This window comes from Miscanthus floridulus, chromosome 3 (assembly GCF_019320115.1).
Source record: "Miscanthus floridulus cultivar M001 chromosome 3, ASM1932011v1, whole genome shotgun sequence".
Taxonomy (NCBI): Eukaryota; Viridiplantae; Streptophyta; class Magnoliopsida; order Poales; family Poaceae; genus Miscanthus; species Miscanthus floridulus.
The window spans coordinates 3,059,031-3,079,206 of NC_089582.1; the positions used below are offsets into that span (position 1 = coordinate 3,059,031).

General features: G+C 47.5%; 2 protein-coding genes across 4 annotated transcripts; one reads left to right on the plus strand and one right to left on the minus strand.

Moving 5' to 3' along the window:
* The first annotated feature begins 8,215 nt into the window (after positions 1-8,215).
* On the plus strand, positions 8,216-12,210 carry LOC136541255 (YTH domain-containing protein ECT1-like). 3 transcript variants are annotated; one of them, XM_066533059.1, is made up of 8 exons: positions 8,216-8,443; positions 8,553-8,862; positions 8,959-9,023; positions 9,231-9,692; positions 10,060-10,602; positions 10,704-10,916; positions 11,161-11,307; positions 11,607-12,210. In XM_066533059.1, the coding sequence occupies exons 2-8, from the start codon at positions 8,571-8,573 to the stop codon at positions 11,820-11,822; spliced, it is 1,938 nt and encodes a 645-aa protein (XP_066389156.1). In that variant the 5' UTR covers positions 8,216-8,443; positions 8,553-8,570; the 3' UTR covers positions 11,823-12,210. The 3 variants fall into 3 exon arrangements, with proteins under 3 accessions (XP_066389156.1, XP_066389154.1, XP_066389155.1); XM_066533057.1 differs by having other exon boundaries at positions 8,216-8,366; XM_066533058.1 differs by having other exon boundaries at positions 8,216-8,862.
* Positions 12,211-12,384: 174 nt separating this feature from the next.
* LOC136541256 (uncharacterized) lies at positions 12,385-14,738 on the minus strand. The gene is made up of 7 exons (XM_066533060.1): positions 14,229-14,738; positions 13,699-13,753; positions 13,489-13,563; positions 13,298-13,389; positions 13,006-13,087; positions 12,838-12,921; positions 12,385-12,739 (listed from the first exon to the last, which is right to left on the minus strand). Exons 1-7 carry the CDS (start codon positions 14,573-14,575, stop codon positions 12,620-12,622), a joined length of 855 nt encoding a protein of 284 aa, XP_066389157.1. The 5' UTR covers positions 14,576-14,738; the 3' UTR covers positions 12,385-12,619.
* Between the last annotated feature and the right edge of the window lie 5,438 nt (positions 14,739-20,176).

Consider the following 20,176-nt stretch of genomic DNA (forward strand, 5'->3'; position numbering starts at 1 on the left):
AGGGGTTTCTGTGCCGAGTCCAACATTTTGTAGAAGTCCTTTGCGGATTCCTCCATCTCCTCCTTCTCACGTCATTCAGCGAAGTGAGCTTGGTGGGCGTCATCTAGCATGTCTGCTACCCCGGCATCATCATCAAAAGCCTCGAGGCGTGCTCTCACCACCTCCGCTCTTATACGATCTGCTTCACCATGGTAGATCCACTGCTGGTAGCCAAGCGTATAACCATTGAACACAAGATGTCTACCCATGGTCTTCTCTTCTACTTTTCTCCTGTTGTCACATTTGCTGCAGGGACACCAAACTAGAGAATGTCCTCCTGCTCCTAGGCCAAATGCATGTTTCAAGAAACCATCTATCCCCTTCACCCATTCATAGTCGTAGTCACTCCCGCTTCTCCAGCCCGTGTACATCCACTGACGGTCCTCCATCCTTTAACATTTACAGCATAGAGTATCGTGACCATCAATTGCATCTACGCGGTGTTCCTACTGTCTAATAGGTGAGGATAGGTCCTAATCCCACCCGCGGATGAGTAGATGAGGTCAGTTTCCATGCTCCGCTCCTCTCTGAGACAGAATTTTGGCAGCACCTCCCCGCTGTTCTCCCGATACACGTCCTGCAAGGGAGAGTGTGTATCCGGAGAACAACAAGGAGGTGTTGCCGATACTCCTTCTCGGACCAGAGCGGACCATGGAAACTAAACCATCTACGCATCCACGGGCTGTCCAAAAACATGGACAATCCGAAACAGATACGGTCGCAGATACGCAAAGATCCACATACCTACGACCATATCTCTTTCGGACAGGAGACGCCTAACTGGGTTACGCGCGGGCTACGACAGACATGCGCAAAAAGAGGTTATTTATACCTATGGTGTCAGTGAAGTAAGGCTAGCGGGGCAGTGGCGAATCGACGTAGTGGTGAGGCGACGTAGTGACGGCAGAACCGCGACGTCGACGAAGACGATCGGGGTCCTCTGGGTCCCCTCTGACGTACTCTTCTCCTGCATAAAAAGACAATAGGTTATTTTTTGTTCAAAATTTTGGCAGCACCTCCCCTGCATGGGGAGGTTTCCAAAACCTGCAAAAAACGACACGATGGCCGACATTCACAACGGCATGAAGGCCGACAACCACAATGGCACGAAGGCCCTCATATCAACTTACGGCACGAAGGCCCACACAACCACAATGGCACGAAGGCCGACAACCACAACAGCACGAAGGCCCTCATATCAACTTACGGCACGAAGGCCCACACAACCACATACGGCACGAAGGCCGACAACGAGAGTTTTACCTAGGGTTGCGGTGGAGTCGGGCGTCGCGGTGCGGGGGTCACTTTCTTCTCCGGCGAGGTCGAGCGGCATTGGAGTACTCCTATCCCCCTCTTCCCTTTCTTCTCTCCTTTTCCCCTTCTTCTCCTTCTCTTCCCCTTCCTCCTTCTCCTCTTCTTCTCCTTTTCTTCCCCTTCCTCCTTCTCTTCTTCCTCCAACTTCACCCTCTGCCTCCTCCCCTCCAACAGTAGCCGGCGATGGGGGCGGCCTGGGGGCTGGGGTCAGGGCGGGAAGGCCGGCGAGGGGGAGCCACCGGAGGGCCAGCCGGGGCGGTCGACCTCCCCTTGCTCGATGGAGACGGGAACGGAGGCAGGGGCGACCGTCGCCGCCACTAGGCGTGGTGGGGCGGCGGGGCGCGCTGGTTGGGGTGCGCCAGGGCGCGCTGGACGCCGAGCGCGGGGGTGGGGAGCAACAGGGCGGTGGGCGCAGGCGCGGTAGTGTGGCGCGCCCGCGATCTGCAAGCGGTGCCCGTGGTGCGGCAAGCGGTGCAGCGCGTCGTGGTGAGCGCGGGCGACACCGCTCACGCCGGCGGTGGTGCGCGTGGGCTGCCAGGCTCGGTATCGGCCGTGACGCTCATCCGGCGGGCGCGCTCGGCGGCGGTTCTGGCGTCGAGGGCGGGGAGGCCCGGCGGCCATGGGCTCTTTCATCCTTACTCGCCTCATCAGGGGAGCCGGCGGGGCGCGCGTCGCGGAGGACGGGGTGCGCGGGGCGGTGGTGGACGCGCGGGGCCGGCCGCGAGCGGGCGTGTGGGGAGGAGATGTTCGAGCGTTTTTTTTTAAATTTCCGATCGGGCATTTGGGGCCGCTGTCCCGATTTTTAGGGTTTCGGTACCCTTTGCCGAGGGCCCAGATCCACCGGCCCTCGGCAAAGATTTTTTATTTTTTATTTTTAAAATTCTTTGCCGAGGGCCACGGGTCAGGCCCTCGGCAAAGAGCCTTCAGCAAATTTTTTTTTAGGGTTCGGTCCTTTGCCGAGGGCCCAGATCCACGGCCCTCGGCAAAGATTTTTTATTTTTTATTTTTAAAATTCTTTGCCGAGGGCCACGGGCCAGGCCCTTGGCAAAGAGCCCTCAGCAATTTTTTTTAGGGTTCGGTTCTTTGCCGAGGGCCCAGATCCACGGCCCTCGGTAAAGATTTTTTATTTTTTATTTTTAAAATTCTTTGCCGAGGGCCACGGGCCAGGCCCTCGACAAAGAGCCCTCGGCAATTTTTTTTTGGTTTTTTTAGCCTAGTTTTTTTGTGGTGCTACAATACATTGTTTTGAACTCAATTTTAAAATTTAGGCCAATTTTGATTTTGTTTTGTATATTTCCTTAATTTATTTCGATTCTTTGATTTTTTTCGAATATGTCAGATTTGAACTGCAGGTGCATGGAATATTGCAATGTAGTGTTTCAAAAAATATTATTCATGTTAATTGGTGCATGTTGAGTCCCTATCCACGAACTCGCATCAAATTTTCACGCATCTTGTTCGCGTAACATGGCGACCGACTTGCCAAAAAAGTGTTTTAAAATTATATAAAATCCATACGAAGTCCGAAAATCACGAAACTTGGCGAGATGTCATGTTACACATGTGGAGATGTCTGGGTTTCAGGCATCCGATGTCGCAACTCGCTCGAAGCCTTCTCAATTTTTTACCACAGCCTACAGATGCGATAACAATGTATACAAAACAAAATCAAAATTGGCCTAAATTTTAAAATTGAGTTCAAAACAATGTATTGTAGCACCACAAAAAAACTGAGCTAAAAAAACCCAAAAAAAATTGCCGAGGACCTAGCCCGTAGCCCTCGGCAAAGAATTTTAAAAATAAAAAATAAAAAATCTTTGCCGAGGGCCTATCCTGGCCCTCGGCAAAGGGCTTCTTTGCCGAGGGCCTAGCCTCGGGCCCTCGCAAAGCCGATTTATAAAAAAAAAATTTGGCCAAAAAACTGGTTTTAAAAAAATCTTTGCCGAGGGCCTGGTCTAGGGCCCTCGGCAAAGACTTAAAAAAAATTTGCCGAATAGCCTGGTTTGACAGAAAAAAAATCTTTGCCGAGGGCCTAACGGGTGGCCCTCGGCAAAGCTTGACGGGAAATGGCCGCCGTGACCCAACGGGCCTAATTTGCCGAGGGCCGAGGCCCTCGGCAAAGATTTGATTTGCCGTGGGCCTGTCTTTGCCGAGGGCTGTACCCTCGGCAAAGGCCTCTTTGCCGAGGTCCGTTCTTTGCCAAGGGCTCCTGTGGCTGGCCCTCGGCAAAGAGTGTCTTTGCCGAGTGCCCGAGATTTGGCTCTCGGCAAAGTCTCAGGCCCTCGGCAAAACACGCGTTTCCAGTAGTGATTGACTCATTGTCTCATTCATGTCAGTTCAGGCTTCAGACTAGATCCTGGTCTTCCCCTGCCAGGACTCGGTCACAAGCGCTCTCGTGATCACTGGCAGCAACATGGCCTGCTTGGTTTCAGACTAGCTTGCCTTGCCTCGCTCACAGTAAAAAGCCTGAAATCCTTGCTATTTGTCACGTGCTTCAATGTAAGCTCGCTCTCCTACCAAACAAGTTGCTACCTTCGTATCCTGACTCATCAAGGTGGGGCAAAAGTTCTTCGAGAAACCAAGCAGCCCCTACACTGCCGGACCGCCTGGTGCGTAAAGCTTGGAAAGACCACGCCGTTCGCGAGCATGTGTGGGTGCTCTTGGAGCAATGAACGACACTTCCCCTGATGCCTCCTGCTCCCAAACATATGCCTAGCTTCTTCTTTTTGTCACGCGTCTCATTTTGCTGACTAGATAAACTTAGCACACAGGAAATAGTGTGACGACCGATGACACTTTACCTCTTTATATATATGTGTTATGTACCCACATTTATATATGCCTCCTCTCTTTGTTGGCAACTTGGCATACATATGAAGTTCATCACGTATATGCACACATACATGGGTCTGTTATGAGCATCTAGCTAATTCCCCCTATGCTTTCGTGTAGATAAGCATGTGATCCCTCAGGTCGTCTGTTACCCCATCCGTTCATAAAAGGATAGGATGCAACTACGGGATTTGTGAAAGCCAAGTTAGCATATCTTTGGTCAAGTTTATAGTAAATAGTATTGATATTTATGTCTCTGATTAGGTTTACTAAAAAATATATTTTATAATTAATTTAATGATATTTATTTTGTATCATAAATATATTAATACTTATTTATATAACTTTGGTTAATTTTCAAATCATTTGACTCCTCAAAAGATAAGAATTGTGTCCTTTTTTGGATGGAGGGAGTACAACCGTGCGCATTATAGTATAACTTTCTCTATCTAAAGCACGACCCAACGAGGCATGACGCGGTAAGGTTGATGGGTCATTGCCATGCCATCCAATTGGCTTACCCCACAATAATCCAAGCACGGAATGGCATGACAAAAGCCTTTTATTGTGTTGTGCAACCCGTCACAGCATATGTTCATCATTCAAGGCAATAAAATTCACAACAAAAATTTGATTTGTGTCAACACAAAGGACACAGCTAGATCTAAGGTGTTGTTTGGTTCAGCCTTTGCGACCCAGTATCGGTTCACAGCGCTAAACGATCACGTTCTTTCATGTTTGGTTGGCCCACTCCGTAATAGATAACGTCGTGAACGCATCCAAACCCATACAAACCCGCTGCCCCTCCTCTTCCGGTGCAATCCACTCTGTCGCGGCTAGGGACTCACGAAAAAAGTCAAGGCGTGATCAAACAGAAGACGTAAATGATTGCTTGGTAGCAGGTACAGGAGTTAATGGTTTCCATCTACGTTCCCTTCCCTTCGGCTGAACCAATGCAAACATCACGTAAGACAGCCTTTATCGTGTTGTGCCACCCGTCATATGTTCATCATCCAAGGCACCACCCATTTGGCCCAACCTATCTGGCCTAGTCTAATGAGATGTTTAGGGCTACAGTACTCCAAAAATGAAAATGGGCCATCTATTTAGTTAGATCTAGATGATTATATATGATGATATATTATCTCCAAGAGATAATTAAAGTACAGGTTTATATTTAATGGATAAAGTATCTTTCTATTAGGATAAATAAGGATATGCCTATGAAAAGAGCTGCAGGTTGGATTGATAAAACTATGGCTACACTCCATGCAACCGGAGATGTTAATTAAGAGAACCACCTACAACATTATTCACGGACCCAGGATGGTCATATATAGCTGCAGCGTTTCTTACCGGTACAAAAAAAAAAAAAAAGCATTATCTCTTTCTTGCCTAATTAAGTACACTGCTCACGACAGCTGCCGTGCAAGTTCAATTCCCATTTGCTGATGCTTCCCAATCCGTGAATTTCACTGTCATTGTTGTATGAATATTTGTGGCCTTGACTATATATAAGATTGATTGAAAAGATCGGTCCACCCACCTAGATATATGGCGTGGTGGTTGTTTCGACTAGCTCTTCTGGCCTCGCGCTTGCTTGGTTGAGCTACCAAGTAAAGGCATGCCTGCAGGTACCCTGACTTGACTATCAATCGTACTCTGCATCTTGCTTGGCAAAAGGTAACACGGTGCCGAGCAAAAGAGCCAGACTGACCCATATATCTAGCAACCAGAGGTCAAAGGACCAATGCCTCTCTTTTACCCAGCGGCCAGCTGCATAACTTATATAGGTGACTAACACTGAACATGAGTGAACTGCCATTTTTAACGCCGCAGACCTACCATGAGGATAAAAAGTGATGCATATTTTATATAGTATGTTTAGTTCCATCTTTCACTGATGTTCAGCTTTATTCAATCATGACAGTTGAGGCTTCTTCACAGCTTTTACAGATAAAAATGAACGGAAACAGATGGAAAACCCCTCTACCATTTCCATTTCTATATTTTTTTTGGCGAAAATGGAATCGGGTTCGGAAACGGAATCAGGATATGTGGGTGTACATAAACGAACCAATATAGGCGGAAATTCAACGGAAACGATCAGGAACCAAGGAACTTAAAGTCGGAATACCGTACGCCTTTATATTCACAAACCATAATCACACACAAAAACTCAAAAGTTCACATGTTAAACATTTTGCAATAAAAAATAGGTAAAGTATGAATTCAGATATTTAGACGCAAATGACAAATGACAAATTGAAGTTCACAGTTCACACTCATAGTTCAAAATAACTAAGCACATTTCACACTCATAGTTCAAAATAACTAAGTACGGTTCACACTTTCACCATGTCTAGAAGACGAGTTCAGAGTTCATGTCCAGATCGCAGTTCACATGACTAGTAGGTCCAGACACTTAGTTCAAATCACACAGCTAACAAATTAGAATGAGTACAACACACTAGAGTTTACTTAGGTGACTCCTCTCGACCGGACTGGGCCGCCGTGTTGCGGTTGGAAATTGTAAGTTATTGATAAAGTGACTAAATAGTTGTAGGTTTTTAAATTTATTACTTTAGAAATTGTAAGTTATTGATAATATTATACAAACAAAAATGTATTGGAGGTTCTTTTATTTCACTTGGATGCCGCCCGCTTGAACTTTCAGCTTTGCTTGCACATCTTCCACATGATGAAGAAAATGTATACCACCCACCATCATTCAAATTGATGGCATTGTACTGCAGCACAAACATGTGGGCGGCAACCAAATTCATTGATGAAGGTTTCATTTTCATGACAGAAGTTTGGTGAAGTTGTACTACTGACATTGGATTAACCATTTCACTCCGGCTATATTCCAGGCTGGTCTAAAAAAAACTACCTTTTGTCTCATGTGAAAATTATATATTGTAGGGTGTATTGTCTCAATGAACTGAGTTGAGTACCTTATGAATTTGAGAGAAAATAGAGCGGAATATAATTTTTTGCCAAGAAAGATATTCTTTTCCGAGGTGCCGGTGATGCATGGAAATCACGTTTGTTTTTGAATGATGGAAGTCACATTTGTTGTGTTCATTTTTTTGCCCTCCACAAATGGGCAAAATGGACGCTTCCAGAAAATAGAGTGCAATATCATTGTTTGAGTAGTCAACGCTTGGCCACCTACTAGCAAAAAAACAAGAGAGGTGCCCATCAAGGTTGACTGAACGTACAGTTTTGAAGGAAGGACACTGCGGGTACTCGACATGTTAAGCACCCATCGAGGAAAGCAAATTAAATTTTATTGTTGATGTTTGAATACTCGAAAGGGAGCTGTTATTTTTTTTAGATGCTTGATTTTTTCGGTAACTATTCAAATCCTAATCCAACCATGTACATATACCGGTATTTATGCTTTTTCCTCTTACCTCAATTTTTCTCCGGTGGGTACGCGCTCCTTCCACCTACCACCCTCCTTCGGCCATCCCCCGATAGCTTACTCACCTCCTTTCTAAGGGCATCCCCAGTGCTCGCCTCCTTCACCGGACCAACCTACCATCCCAAAGCGTCTTTCTAAGGCCGCCAAACGCCCGCAAAAAGCTCCCTCCCAAACCCGAAGAGTGCTCACCGGCGTGCGGAGAATTTGTTCACAAAATTGTTCTTTGTTTGAGTAATTGTTTGAGTAAAAAAATGTTTCAAATTGGAAAAAAAATATGCTCATCCTTAATAATGAAATATAAATATATTTCATTTGTTTATTTGCAATGGATTAATAAATATTACTATTGTTTCACTTATTCGAAACCAAACATTTCAGTGGCCATTGATGGTGTGCCATGGAGAGGATAAATAGGAAATAAAAAGAATAACAAGTAAACAAAAGAGGGGGAAAAAAGAAACTAAAAAAAGTCATGACAACAGAAGGCCCGTTAACCCGTCACATGCGTACAGGGGCGCGTTTCAGCTTGAAAGGAGAAGGCCCGTTAAAGGCCCAACTCCAACCAACCAGGCGGAGGAAATATATACGGCGAAGTAACCCTAACAGCCACCAGTCCGCCTCATCTCCTCCCTCCCAGAGTCCAGCCGCCGTCCGTTCGCGCTCTCTCCCCCTCTGTCTGCGACGACTGCGTGGGCTACCGCCGCCGCCGCCGCCGACGACGATCACTTCGCCGGCGAAGAGCGCCCACCAGGCATCCCCCACCCCCTCCTCTCCCCTGCCTGCGGCGCGAAACCGAGCTCCCAAAGTCCAACCTCAAGCTATCTGGCTGTTCGATGTCCACTAAACCCCTAGCTTTTCGCGAAAAGACGTCGACTTTACTAGATCCGCAGCTGGGCTGGGTGGTTTGACGCCATGTATGCTGTTGCAATCGTTTCAGGCTCCGGCCAAGGGCGTGATGGCGGCTGTGGGGAGCTTGCAGCCAGGGATGGAGACTCTACATGTGCAGGGTGATTACAAGGACGCGCCTCCTCCGGCCAAGGCCGCCGTGGTGGCCGCGGTAGAGAGCCTCCAGCCGGCGATGGAGAGTCTACATGTGCAGGATTACAAGGACGCAGCGGCTCCTGCTAAGGGCGTGGCCGCCGCCGCCGCTGTAGGGAGCTTGCAGCCCGGGGTGGAGAACCTGCAGGCGCAGGATTACAAGGACGCTAGCATGTATTATGGTGCCTACCCGGCTTATGCCTATGGAGGTAATGGTCTGTTCCGTTCGGTTCTGAGTGTTCGGTGCTTCAATTTGTACCTACGGTTTATTCTAAGTGCTTGTTTTTTTTTTTTACAATCTGCAGCTTATGGTGGCTGGGGGGAGTACTCCACATATGTGAGCCATGATGGAGCACAGTCACCAACTGCTGTGAGTGATTCTTCTCTGTTTGATATATGTTGTTCTCCTTATTTCCGTTTATTTGTAACTTTGAGGTTGTATTCAATCGAATAATTGTTCTCATCCTCATTATTTGGGCATAAAAATATATTTGTACTAAATGGTCTTCCCGATTTTCATGTGTTTTGAGTGTGTTTTTATTGACTGATAATAATTCTTTATTCATGTATGGTTCAGGGTGCCTATGCTGACATGTACTATGGCTACGCTCCATATGGTGTTGCAACCATGGGGCATGATGGTCAGATTTATGGGTCTCAGAATTACGATTACCAGTCCCCGTCGACGTACACCAAGCAACAGAATTCCACTACCAAGCTGTCGTCCAATGGTAAAAGCGAGAAATTGGCTCCGGCGCCGCAAGCAGATGTCTCCACTGTTAGTGTTGATGAGGTGAAAGGTCTGACCCTGAAGGCAGACCGGAATACACCAGGTTCCAATGGTTCATATAGCCGATCTGGTGCGTGCTCCGGTAGCTATCAGAACCAGACTAGTTGGTCACACTATCCATATTACAGCAGTGAGATGTTCTCCGACAAGCAGCAAAAGTTCACCAGCAATCGCAATTCGACTGCTTCCAATGCTAAAACCAAGGGGCAGTCGAGGAATCCAAACACAAGGCAGTATCCTCATCTCATGGTAAGCCTTTCTGCTCTTCATGTTTACTCAATTGTTTTACTTAAGTCCATCCAGGATAGAGTTCTTGTTGTGTCATATGCTTGACTTTTAGTTTGGTTCAAATGTTTGTTGGTATATTTCTTGTTAGATCTTACTCATGAGCTTTACTGTTGCTTGGTCTAGGACCTGTTTATTTTTTTGGGGTGGAAAATTCTCGCCCTTCATACCTAAATAAGTGTATTGAGGGTTTAGTTATCACTGTGGGGCTGGCATTGCATGGAGTCACATTTAGGTTCTGTTGTGGCTCCCCACCCCAAGCAACCGTGTGAGGATTTACTGTATTGGACTTTACGCCTTTCTAACCATGATATTTTTTTTCTTGATGAAGGGTCTGCAAACACCAACTTCCCCATCAGTTTACTCAGCTAATGGAATATATGGGTATGATGGGAGCTATGGAGCTGGCCTGTGGTATGGATCACACATGTATAGTTCTGGGTTATATGGTGGGTGGAATTCACTGTATGATGGAAAGTACAGAACCAGAGGAAGAGGTAATAATGGGTATTATGTTTATGGCAATGGAAGCCTAGATGGCTTCAATGAACTGAAAAGAGGACCAAGAAGTGGTATGTACAAAAACCAGCTGGGGCTTGGAGCTACTACTGAAGTACCAGCAAAAGAGCAGGACACTTTGTCTGCTAATGGTTCACATCCTGCCATGAAGGATCAGTATAATCAGGCTGACTTTGCGGAAACATACTCAGTCGCTAAATTCTTCATTATTAAATCATACAGTGAAGATGATGTTCACAAGAGTGTTAAGTACAATGTGTGGGCTAGCACTCCCAATGGCAATAAGAAACTTGATGCTGCCTACCAAGAGGCTAAAGAGAAATCAAGCGAAACTCCTGTTTTCCTTCTATTCTCTGTAAGTTTTGTGTTTGTTCATTATGATTATTGTTGATGCTCAATTTGAAATCATTCACCATGCTTATGGCCTTATGCTGGTAATATATTCTCTTTTTGAAGGTGAATGCAAGTGGCCAGTTTGTTGGCCTTGCTGAGATGGTTGGTCGTGTTGATTTTGACAAAATAGTAGAGCATTGGCAACAGGACAAGTGGACTGGTTGTTTCCCTGTCAAGTGGCACATTGTGAAGGATGTTCCAAACAGCTTGCTGAAGCACATCATTCTCGAGAACAATGAAAACAAGCCAGTCACAAACAGCAGAGATACACATGAGGTGACCAATTGTTTTGTTTTCATACCCCCAATCTGTGGATTATCATACAGTGGAGCACAGTGCCATAAGATCATCATAGAACCAGTGTAGGACAACCACTATTTACATGTTGATGCTTCTTACATATTGGACTATTAGCACTACACTGCAATGACATGATTGATGCTTCTTATTTACATTTACATGTTTAACTATTTGATTGAATGGCATATTGAGTTCTATGTATGTTTTCTGTTGGTCACAGGTGAAGCTTGAGCAAGGCCTTCAAGTGCTCAAGATTTTCAAGGATCATGTCTGCAAGACATCCATACTGGATGACTTTGGCTTTTACGATAATCGCGAGAAGTTGATGCAAGAGAGGAAAGCAAAGCAGCAGCAGTCACTGAAAAAGGTACGGAGTATATTGTCCTGCTTTGATTGTAGTTTTTTTTTTCTGAAATTGCAGTCTGAGAGAATGTTACTATAAATTTCATGTAACTGCACAAGCTCATATGCGATATTGACAAACTATTCAATTGCATATGTGCTACTAAGAGTACGTATACGAGCATACAAGTTATCTTGCTTTCTTGTAATATGAAAAATAGTGACTTTCAATACATATTACTGATTAGTTCGTTTTTAAAATGGATTGATCAATTATAACTCGAGTATAATTGTTCTAGCTGACACTAGTGAGTGCTACTTCAGGTCATCGATGTGAAGCTGCCTAACGCCACTGACACGGAGAAAAGTCTCGAAGGAGAGACTGGATCAACGGAACTCACTGAGGTTGAGGCTGATGTCTTGAACAAAGAGCTTTCATTAGACAGAGTAGGAGAGAAAAATGGTGAGAAAGGAAATGATGTCGCCCCACAGAACCTGAAATCACCAACTGAGAAGTTGGCAGGTCCAAATGGCTGTTAATTTTTTTTTTCGTTAGCTCAGCCATTGACAGTGGTATTGGGTGGAACCTAAGGCTGTGGGTTGTTTGAGGAAATTCTGAGATCCCATTAAGCTTGTTTCTTGTCCCTGTTTCCTATAGTTCATAGGAGCTAGAGGATTAGCTAGTTGCTTGTGTTTGGTGATAGGTATGGTCTGTGTTCTGGCGTGTCAGGTATTTAGGAATAGAAGGATGATTAACTGGGTTTTCCAATGATGGATGGATCATGGGTTTGAGGGTGTATTTTCATTTATTTGCCCCTTTTTTCTCTCTAAATTCTAGTTCCCCCCTCTTAAGATTCTGGACAAGTGTAGTGCTTATTTAATGTTGGCTGGTTTAAGAACCTGAAATGAACATGGGAATTCAATCAAACATTTACAGACTTTCTTTCCTCAGTGCATTGTTTATATGTGAACTGCGAGTGACTTGCTTTCAAACTTTCTGCAGCCATCAACTTTCTGTTATGATCCAAAGTACTATGTTGAGAATGTCTGTATTTATGTGACCAGCTTGTAAAGTCTCTTTATATGGGGTGTGCTGAGCTAAATGCTTCGCAAATTTCCATGTGAATGTGCACATACGAATAAATGCATCACCTACTTTGGTCACTGTTTTAGATAAATTAGATTTGAGTTAGGCTGGTTTCTGCACCAGCTTACAGCAATTCTTATTTCTTGATACTATTTTCATGTACAGAGCTTTGCCTGTGCGCAGCATAGTATACTATTAATATATATATACACACAGAGATTGCTGGCCCGTAAGATCAGGAGGCTTTTGGTTAAGGAGATGGTCTGGAAAGGTACTGCAGCCACACTTCAGGAAGCCCATGGTTCCTCTTGAGCGTTCTGAATGCAGATTTTGTCAAGGGCACAGCCATAATGTCGTACTCCTTGGGCGCCTGCAGTGCAATTCAGCAATAACCATCGCTGCCGATCATAAACAACCTAACCTTGTTGCAGCAATCATGATTCAGTTAGAAAATGCCACATAACTCACCCTGGGGATCTTGCGCAGCTTCATGTTTGCCTGCTCCAGTGTCTTCTGACCCTTCCTGGAGTTACATCTTGCACAGGCAGTCACCTGCAAATTCATCAAAGATTAACAAACTCGGAAAACCCAGTATATAAAATGACTAGATAGAATAGAAGCACTAGATCTGCATACCAAATTCTCCCATTCCCATTTACCGCCACGTGAAATCGGAATAACATGGTCAATTGTCAAGTTGTCCCCAGAAGAACAGTATCTGCAGGTGATGAAAAATGAGAACTTTTTTGGCACTCGATACAAACCTAGTCTCCCCATAAAAAGATTGAGCAGAAATAAGAAGATTTTGTTTCAGGAAATGAAAAGGAAACTGTGAAAGCCTCAAATATGCTGAGAGAAACGAACACAACCTTACACATACAAGGGGAACTGAAGTTAAAACTTGAGCAGTGAGTAATGTAGTACTTACTGACAGGTGAAATCATCCCTGTAAAGAATGTTTTTACGGCTAAGGCTCTGCTTGACTCTTCTTCTCTTTACTACCTGCAGCAACTGTGGAACCTGAACACCAGAGGAGGAACAGCACAGTGAGAAGATGATGCCACTTCAATACTGTAATAACTGAATAGAGAGAATCCAATATATATGTCACAAAAGTACCCTTAAAACTGCAGGAATGTAGAAGGATCCGCTAGGCGAAGAGACCGTCTGATCATAGTACTCCAACACATCGGCCTGCATAGCTAAAATGATCATCACATCACGTGTTGAAAAACGCAAGCAACTGTAGAGTTTCATCAGCATAGGTGGTCACAGCTGATGAACTCGGAAGAAAGATGGAGCCTTTGTGTTGGTATCAGGTATGCTAACCTTCCCAATGAATTCCAGGCAGATGGCACGCTTCCAGCACACGACATTGACAGGCCTGTATGCAGAGGACAGTTTCAGTTCAGCACACTTGAGGATCAAATTCCAGCGAGTGCATCAAAATCTGATAACAAAAGTGCCTTGTGGAAATTGAAATTTCGTGCAGAAATTCTGTGATTGATCATACTCGAAAAGCAAATAAAAAAGGGTGCACTTTACATCAGTATTGCTACTAGTGACACTGGAACAAGAAGGAGGCCCTCAAAGGCTCAAGGTAGTATGAAACAGATCAGCAGTTTAAGAACTGTAACTCTGCAAGTAATGTTAAACCATTCGTGTTGCTACTTGATACAAGTGCAAAACATTCCACAATTTTGATCTGATTCTCTACCTATGATAAGTGAAAATTTTAAATGATTTTTAGGCCTTTTAAAGTTTCTTTGTGTGCTGAAACTAAAGTATATGGGATCCGCATGTCTCTGATACGTGGTCCCAGATTCCGCTACTCCTACTACATCTGATTGTCATCTCACCTGTAGGAGAGATCAAGAACCAGGCCTCTGTAACCGGACAGCTCGTCGGAGACGAACTCCTCCTCGTCCCCGGCGTCGACGATCACCACGTCGGCGACCTCCTCCTCGTCCTCCTCCGCCGCCTCATCCTTGGTCGCGCCCCGCCCGCCTGCGCCGCCGCCGAACCTGTTCCGCCCGCGCGCCCGCGCCACGAGCAGTCTGCTGTTGCCGCCGGCGCCGCTGCTCCAGTACAGCACCCCCGGCAGCCCGGTCCCGGTCACGCTCCGGCAGCCGCCCGGAGGAGGCCGGCCGAGCGGACCACGCACGTCGCGGCGGAACGCGAGCGGCGAAGCCACCTTGGCCGCCATTGATCGGTCGCGCGCTCGCTGGAGTCGACTAGTGTGATCGCTGGATCGGAGGCGACTGGCGAGTGCGTCGTCGAGTGAGCGGAGCTCGTGTGATCTTCGTTGCTGTTTTGTGTTGTTTGTTTGTTTGCTTGCTGGTTGGAATGGAGTGTGCGGAAGGTGGAATGCGCAGAGCCACTGGTTCTTCCGACTGCATGCAAGAAATATCTCTCTTTCCTATTTTTTGGGGTCTATTTTATTAGCGGTATTTTCTCATCACAAGACGAAAAGGTGCGGTTTTCTTCTCTCTCGTCACGGGGATTTGGGGCCAAAACTACAGAGACTCTTCGGAGGCCTCCTGATAAGTTGCACTATAAACCTTTTGGATCTAGATTTTTTTCGAGAAATGTTTGAAGTGGTCAATCAGGATCATTTAATAAAACTGTTTAGATAAGCTAGATTCCAATTCATAAGAACAAATATACTTTTTCTTAAAAAATCATATAAATAAAAACATGCTTAAAATGGATTTTTTTGACAAAGGGGGCCTTAAACGCAATCTATTTTTAACTTGTTGTACTAGAAAAGACGATACTAAAAAATATAATAATTTCTACTCTATTCTACATTGTAAGTTATTCGGCTTTTCTACATTCATACTTTTTACTGTATGTCTAGATATGTCTAGATATATAGAAAAATCTATCACTACTGCTGAACACTTTTTAGAGACAGTCAAAATAAGTTTTGAAAGGCAGACAACACATCTTCAGGGGAGAAGGGAGAGGGCGGCGACCGGAGTACAAGAGAGGGAGTGACAAGAAGGATGGGGATTGTTGGGTTAGGATTTCCTTCTTCTTTTTTACAACTGGGTTAGGATTTCCTCCATTCATCAATATGTGAGGAGTCGAAATGGGCTATTGGGCTGACCTCCGATTAAGAGATCCGTCTCTAAAAATGATCAAGAGGTCCTCCTCTGTTAATTGATTTACAAAGACAGTAGTTTTATTGGATGCCTCTAAAAATGGTTGGTCTACTTTCAAAAATAATTGTTCATTTTGGGAGACGAGCACACTTTGTGACCGTCTCCGTAAATAAAATGATTTTTGCCTCCTAAAATCAATTTTGTGGTGGTGTATGTATCTAGAAAAGTCAGAAGTACATAAAAAAGAAGTAGCATCTAAGGGATGCAAAAGAAATAGAAGAGAATCACTGCAAAACAACGTTCTGGCTGATTCCGAGGAAAATAAATCAGGTGGCGATGCCCATGAGCAATCGTGGACACCCACCGTGCATGCAACACATGTATGCATCCAACAGATAAAACTGTTCGTTAAATTTATGAAGAATAATTAAAAGAAAAAACTATATCTCTCCTACTAGTTGGATACATGAGTATAGACACGTGTCACAAATATACCTTGTCGGTGTTTCGAGTAAACACCAACGAATAAATTTGTGTTATTGCGCGTCTGGCTCGGATGGTGTGCTAAAAAGACACAAGGTTTATACTGGTTCGGGCAAAATATCCCTACGTCCAGTTCGTGGCTGCTGCTCGTGTTATTTGCACTGAAAAGTTCATAGTAGGGGTTACAAACAGGTGAGAGAGGGAAGATCTCAAGTCTCTGATGAAAAGGTCGAATGATTGCTGAGAGCTTGGTCGCTGCTTAGCTATGTGTGATGTGATGCGTGGTGTGTTCAATCGATCCCTCCCCTTAGCGGGGTGTCCCGCCTTCCCTTTTATAGACCAAGGGGAAGCAGGGATTACAGATGGGAGAAAGAAGAAAAACCAGAGGCAAAAGAGGTCCGATCGAGATGCCGGGTCTTTCTTTTCCTCTGAGCGAGCCCCGCTGACACGGCAGACGGTGCCAGGGATAGCTCTATGCTGGGTGCATGTCTGCTGATCCGGATAGGGCCACGCTGGGCGTCTGTCCGCTGATGATGCCATGTTCTGGCTTTGTCAGCGGGTGGTCACGTCCCATCCTGCTCCGGTGGTCGGCACGACGGACCAGAGTGCTAATCCGTGACCCTACGGGGAGCAGGCGGCGCAATGACCGCACGTCTGTTAGTGTAGATGATGCGAGTTTTCTCCTGGACCGTAGTGGTTGTCGTATGCTTCCGTTAGGATCCACGCCCGAGGGCAAATGGCGGCGCCCACAACACTGTAAGATAAATATCGACGCCTACAACACTGTTTGGGCTAGGACATGCCTGGAAGGGCTTAAAGCGCCCGTCTTCTCATATCCTGACGGTACCTTCCTACAGACATGTAGGGTACGGTCCTCAGTATTGCGGTTGACTTGAGTGCCCTGCCTTATCTGCACATGTAGTTATGAAGGAGCAGCGGACGTCGGGCGAGGCGGAGCTAGCCCCCGGACGTCGAGCGAGGTGGGACCAGTCCCCAGACGTTGAGCAAGGCAAAGCCAGCCCCTAGACGTCGGGCGAGGCGGAGCCGGCCCTCGAGTGTCAGGCGAAACAGAGTTTGCCCTTAGACATCAGGCGAGGCAGAGCCAGACCTCAGGAGTCAGCTTGAGGCGGGGTCCATGGTCTCGGTGGACGGACGAGGAGTGACCCGGCAAGTGGTGTAGTCATGCTCTTGATCGCGCAGATGAATCAACGTTGACGGTCATTAGCTCCTCCACTTCGGGTACCCTAATATTGGTCCCCGATAGTAGCCCCTGAGCCCCCGGGGGATTTGAGTAGAATGGCCTAGGAGATTTTTTGACTTGCCAGCAGGTGCGCGTGAGCGCACCCGGTGGCTATAGCCCCCGAGCCTGCGGAGGAGTAGGATACTCCTTCGGAGGGTTTTCCAAAAGAGAGGATTCTGAGAGCCCTGGCCCTCTATTGTTTCCCACGGCGTGCCCTGAAGATGGTGATTTTTTCTTCATCGAGATCCATCCCTTTATGGGTATGGTCGTGAGATTTGGTGGTTGTTTTAGCTGGATAGCTCAATTGGGATCCTGGTATCCCATTCGTGGGGATCCTGGCTAGGGTTAGCCCGGCTGAGACTCGATCGTGGGCCGAGACTCCCGTGAAGCTCATGCGCCTTAGTTTTGACCACTAGGGGACCCATCCTTTGTCGTAAGGGTGCCTTAGGACGGCCGTCGAAACTGTTGATGGGCCAGCCCTCAAACTCCTGGGCCCAGGCGGGCCGGAGGAACGTTTTTTTTGACCTGTATCCCTTTTGCTGGTAAAGAGTCCTGGTCTGTTCGAGGAGGCAAAACGTCTGGCACGGCTTTGGAGAGAAAGGATAGAGATTGCGGGCGCATATCCCATGACATGACATGGTGGCGGATCATGGCAGGCCCGAAGATCTAGGCGGACGGTTGCCTTCCTTACATCCATCGCCCCTATAAAACCAAAGGGTTAACCCCCAAGGCATTGTACTTTGCCTCCTTGCCTTTGCATCTACAAACTCTACCGCCAATTGCCTAAGCCTCCCGCATCCGTGTCTCAGCCGTCGTCGAATTCGCATCCACCCACTCTAATCCTCCAATGGAGCCGTGGTGCCGCTCTGATATCACCCTCCAGCGCCTGGAGGGCCTTCGCTGTGGTCTTCTTTGTGCGCGGACCGCCACCAAGGAGTGGCGGCTGCTCGGCAATGAGGACGCACCGTCGCCGCTCGATGGCTACGTCGTGTCCTTCGCTCACTTCCACGAGCGGGGATTCATCACCCCCGCCCACAAGTTCCTTCAAGGATTGCTGCACTACTACAAGGTAAAGCTGCAGCACCTTAATCCCAACGGAATCCAGCACATTGCGGTGTTTGTCGCCCTATGTGAGGGATTCCTGGGGATTAGTCCCCACTTCGACCTATGGTGGTACTTCTTCGCCGTCACCCTCCTAAAGAAGCAGGAGCTAAACGTGCTGATGGGATGCACCGGCATTCAGCTCCGCAACAACCGAGTTAGCGAGTACCCACCAATGCGTCTGTCGACCTCCAACAAGGGGTGGCATTTGCATTGGTTCTATGTCAAGAATGACACAGCCACCCCCTTGCCAGAGTTCAATGGGTGCCTCATCGAAGAGGTCCTGGACTCATGGAGGAAGTGGGGAGTTCTAGAGAAAGACAAAAAGAGAATCCAAGACCATCTCGCTGCCATCCGAATCCTGAAGGAGAGGGGCGTGAAGGGGTCAGGGATCATCAACGCCTACCACACACGGAGGGTGGCACCGTTGATGAGGTGCGCCCTTCCCTTACACATGATGGCACCCAGAGCATCACTCGATGGGACGACGCTCGCTGAGGGAGCGCTCTCTCCCTTCAAAGTGGCGCAGCGCATCAAGGAGGTGATGGAGCCTCCGTGGGAAGACGCCAGCGCTGTCCTTCATTTTGTGTATCCGGTGCCGGGGCACCCCACAATGTGGCCGGAACCAGGGTACATCATCTTCGTAAGTTTTCTTTCCTTGTGCCTCCTTTTTAATTGAACTCTTGACCTCTTGATGCTGATATTGAGATAGGGGACCAGCCAAAGGGACTCGTCCTTACGGATCACCCGGTTCCACTGCCAAAGGCGTGACGGCGGCCAACCGCGCTGTGGCTAAGCAACAGCGGAAGGCGAAGGAGGATGAGAGGAGGAAGAAGTAGCAGAAGCTATGGGCATAGGAGCAAGGGGAGGACACGGATAGTGACGATGACGATGACGAGGAAGACAACAAGGTAGTTGCTGACACCGAGTGGGATGACCTTGAGAGCGAGGATACGCTGACAGGTATTCACTCGTCCTTACAGGGACCCTTCCCATTCCAAGCAGGGGGAGGCGAGTCCACGAGGCCGAAGGAGGTGGGCTAGATCATTCACCTGTCCTCAGAACCAGCAGAAGCGGGCGGATCCACCACTGCACCTGAGGTTCCAGCAGAGGAGGGTGGCCTTGCCGCCACACCTAAAGAGCCAGTAGGGGCAGGTGGATCTTCCGCCATGCCCAAGGTGCACGTGTAGGGGGGGTGGCTTCACTATCCCAAGAGCCAACTGAGGCGGGCAGATCTACCGCCACGCCCGAGGTGCTGATGGAGGGGGGTAACTCCGTCGCTGTGCCCCGAAATGCAAGGGAGGCGAGCCCCTCTGCTTGGGAGCAGGGGACGGGCTCAAAACGGCTCCACCTCGATGAGGTGGAGGAAGGACCTAGGGGTTCGTCCCCCAAACGCATCCTCCGCCCAACAGCGCTTGTGTAAGTCATTGACTCCTCTGTTTTTCTCTGTTCTTCTCTATTTTCAGCGTGACTTACGCCTTTTGTTTCTTGCAGCGTCCTGAGATGGGGCAACTTTTTGGCACTGGCGCCCAAGAAGAGCGTTGCCATTCCGGCGAGGCGGTGGCCGTCAGCCAATGTCACACTCGTTTTGGGTGAGAGCGGCGTCGATGTTACTGCTTCATCGGCCAGTCAAGCATCACCCACGGTGGTGCCTATGCCCTCGATGGGACAAGCAGACATGGGGGCTTGAAGGATGCCCTCGAAGGTCGCTGAAGAACCGGCGATGGAGGCGGTGCCACTGTCGACGATGGGTTAGTCAGAGCTTCTGACCGCGCTCATGGTGCTGACCTCGACGGGCGCGACATAGCCAGATGAGGCCCCGTCGTGGTAGGTGGAAGTGGTGGTGGCCATGATAGGTGGGCTATGGCCAGAAGCC